General features: G+C 43.9%; 1 protein-coding gene across 1 annotated transcript; it reads right to left on the reverse strand.

Annotated features, from left to right (window-relative positions):
• Positions 1 to 2,424: 2,424 nt before the first annotated feature.
• On the reverse strand, positions 2,425 to 3,360 carry LOC142389030 (olfactory receptor 52J3-like). The gene has a single exon (XM_075474582.1). It carries the CDS (start codon positions 3,358 to 3,360, stop codon positions 2,425 to 2,427), a length of 936 nt encoding a protein of 311 aa, XP_075330697.1.
• Positions 3,361 to 3,872: the final 512 nt, after the last annotated feature.

Here is a 3,872-nt window from a genome sequence, read left to right on the forward strand (position 1 = left end):
GGCCCGATAGGACTCCTTCTTCAGCTTGACGGCTTCCCTCACCACTGGTGTCCACCAGCGGGTTCGGGGATTGCCGCCACGACAGGCACCGACCACCTTACGGCCACAGCTCCGGTCGGCCGCCTCAACAATGGAGGCACGGAACATGGCCCATTCGGGCTCAATGTCCTCCACCTCCCCCGGGACATGGTTGAAGCTCTGCCGGAGGTGGGAGTTGAAACTCCTCCTTACAGGGGATTCCGCCAGCCGTTCCCAACAGACCCTCACAATACGTTTGGGCCTGCCAGGTCTGACCGGCTTCCTCCCCCACCAGCGGAGCCAACTCACCACCAGGTGGTGATCAGTTGACAGCTCCGCCCCTCTCTTCACCCGAGTGTCCAGGACATACGGCCGCAAGTCCGACGATACAACCACAAAGTCGATCATCGAGCTGCGGCCTAGGGTGTCCCGGTGCCAAGTGCACATATGGACACCCTTATGCCTGAACATGGTGTTCGTTATGGACAGTCCGTGACGAGCACAGAAGTCCAACAACAAAACACCACTCTGATTCAGATCGGGGGGGGCGTTCCTCCCAATCACGCCCCTCCAGGTCTCACTGTCATTGCCCACGTGAGCATTGAAGTCTCCCAGCAGGACGAGGGAGTCTCCCGGAGGAGCACTCTCCAGTGCCTCCTCCAGGGACTCCAAAAAGGGTGGGTACTCTGAACTGCCATTCACAACAGTCAGGACCCGTCCCCCCACCCTAAGGCGGAGGGAGGCTACCCTCTCGTCTACCGGGGTGAACCCCAATGTACAGGCGCACAGCCGGGGGGCAATAAGTATGCCCACACCTGCTCTACGCCTCTCACCGCGGGCAACTCCAGAGTGGAAGAGAGTCTAACCCCTCTCGAGGAGGCTGGTTCCGGAGCCCAAGCCATGTGTCGAGGTGAGTCCAACTATATCTAGCCGGAACCGCTCAGCCTCGCGCACCAGCTCAGGCTCCTTCCCCAGCAGAGAGGTGACGTTCCACGTCCCAAGAGCCAGCTTCAGTAGCCGAGGATCAGACCGCCAAGGTCCCCGCCTTCGGCTGCCGCCCAGCTCACACTGCACCCGACCCCCATGGCCCCTCCCACGGGTGGTGAGCCTGTCGGAAGGGGGATCCGTGTCCTTTCTTCGGGCTGTGCCCGACCGAGCCCCACGGGCACAGACCCGGCCACCAGGCGCTCGCCGGCGGGCCCCACCCCTGGGCCTGGCTCCAGGGGGGGGCCCCGGTGACCCGCGTCCGGGCAAGGGAACACGGTGTCCAAACATAGTGTTCATCATAGGGGTTTTGTGAGCTGTTCTTTGTCAGGCTCACTTAATTATTCAGTCTGCAGGCATTTTTTGGGTTTGAAGAATTCTACCAATAAGGTCATGTAGGGGTAATTTAATCATTAGACTCATTTTCACTGAATGTTCTTTTTTTAAAATGTATTTAATTTTCTTTTTACATTGAGCCATACACTAATCATGGCTCAGTACAGACATATCTGAGTGAAATTATTGTTTTTCTTAAATTGTTCATGAACCGCATACAGCATATGAAGGAGAAACATGAAAAGCCTGTGTAACAATGGGATTTAGCACACTAACCAGAAAAGTTCTTCAAAGTCAACAACGATTTGCTTATTTGTCATCACCTTTGCAGTGGATTTTTTTATTGAATAAAATTCTAGTATCTACCTAAGAAAAACACTTGGTGAAAGCTGATTCAAAATTTATCAAGAAGGTGACATGAAAGAAGTGGTTGCTATGATGCACATCTTCTTTATATTCTACTTTTTCATGTAGATACAAAGGTTTCTATTTTCATAGAAAATTATATTTTAATCAGATTAAATGAGAGCAAAAACAAGTTTTAGTCAATTTTAAGAACTGAACTTGAGAATGATTGAAAGTATTACTCGTTAAACTGTGTGGAGGACAGTGACTATGTATGAATCATTGTGCTGGAGCAACAAAATGGACTGTGCAACAACTGAAAACTCAATAAATCAAGATGAAAATATACAATAGTCCAGATAATTGATTGTAATTATTTGTGTAAAATGCACAGACTATCATGGTAATTCATGTAATTTCTATTTAACTCGTTTTTTTTAATAAGTTGACAACTGACTCACTCTTCATATCTGTAACCCTTTTTATTTAATAATTTTACAACACGTTGTACTTAGTCAACATTGTGTAAACAACTGTGATAGGTTACATACCAGAATTGTTTCACAAGAAGGAAAAAAGAGGACACACAATGAAATGTTCACCTGATTTTAGTTTATCTTTAAGTTTATGTTATTGCTATGATTCCAAGCATGTTGGATGTTCTTTACAGACTGTATGAGAGTGTTGCTGATATTTGTTTGAACAAAAAACAGAATCCAATGCTACTATCCCATTATAAATTCAAAAGGATACTCTGCTTTTAAAGATGCTCAGGAAATTGTTTCGTATTTCACTTGTATACAACCCATACACAATTGGATTAAGAAGAGGAGGTACAATAAATATTAGCATGCCTATTATCTTTTGCAAGTCAGATGAGATATTTGTGAACCTGTGAGATAAAATTGTGAAAGTTCCCACAACCTCAAATATAACTAGAATAAGTAACTGTGCAACACATGTGTTGACAGCCTTTGTCTTGGCTTCAGAATTCCTCAAACTCACACATGTGATCAGAATTTTGACATAGGAAAATACCTGAATGGATACACTTAAAGCTTGCATGACAGCTGTGTTGAACAGTCCTATTATATTATTGATTGCCGTGTTTCCACACGTGAGCTTCAGGAGAGACGGATTTTCACAGAAAACATTCATAATTAGAGATCTGCACCTGGGGAGTCTTGTTTGTAAAGAGAATAGTGACAAAATCAAGACAAAGTCAAGACCCCAAACTAGAGAGATAATATAAATAATCATTCTTGGGGTCATGACAGAGCTGTAACGCAACGGCATGCAGATTGCAACATAACGATCAAAGGACATTGCAGCAAGGATAAACAAAATTCCACCACCATACATGTGGAGCAGGAATGCTTGTAAAACACACAGAGGATAGTAAACTTTATGTGTCTCTGTAACAATATCTGCAAGTATTTTTGGTAGCATTGCAGTTATTCCTATTAGATCATTGAGGGGAAGACTAAACAGGATCAAATACATGGGCTTGTGAAGGTTTCTCTTCAGAATGATCAAAGTCAACAGAGTCAGGTTGCAGGACATTCCAAACAAATAAATCACAATGCCAAATAGAAATATGGGATACTTTCCTCCAGGTGGAATGGTAAATGGGTCCAAAGTTAACTCAGAACTGAATTCAAATGAATTGTTCTCCATTTTCATTTAGATTCATGAGAAGGAAAATAATTGTTATAATCCATCACTGGAAATAGAGTCACAGTCTGCAGCAACCACAGTTTAGACCACACATCACTAAAGCAATGCTGCCTGGACTGAAGAGAGCTGCCCTGGATATCTTGCTTTATCACATTTCCATCACCTGTTTTCGTCACTTATGCCTCTGGGACTATTAGTGGCTTTGCCACGGCAAACAATGACAAGATGACTTAAAGTATAAAGATTTGAGATTTTACACGTAGATATTGATTTAAGATTTTTTTTTAATCGTCTAAATTTGTATTTACCATATAAGTAAATTACTAGAAGTGTGGCATCAGAGCGTTGCTTGTCGGCAGTGGAGTTAAAGGCTTAACAGTGAGCACACTATCAAACCACATCGTAGTGGCCATGGCAATTTTATTTATATAGCGCATTTAATTACGTGTAAAACCCAATGTGCTCAAAATTTATAAAGAGAATCATACACATAACAAAATTACACAGGTAAA

Source organism: Odontesthes bonariensis, chromosome 9 (assembly GCF_027942865.1).
Source record: "Odontesthes bonariensis isolate fOdoBon6 chromosome 9, fOdoBon6.hap1, whole genome shotgun sequence".
Classification (NCBI taxonomy): Eukaryota; Metazoa; Chordata; class Actinopteri; order Atheriniformes; family Atherinopsidae; genus Odontesthes; species Odontesthes bonariensis.

What these genes read in the sequence shown, in the direction of transcription:
- LOC142389030 (XM_075474582.1), bottom strand. Translation starts at nt 3,360, where the DNA reads ATGGAGAACAATTCATTTGAATTCAGTTCTGAGTTAACTTTGGACCCA.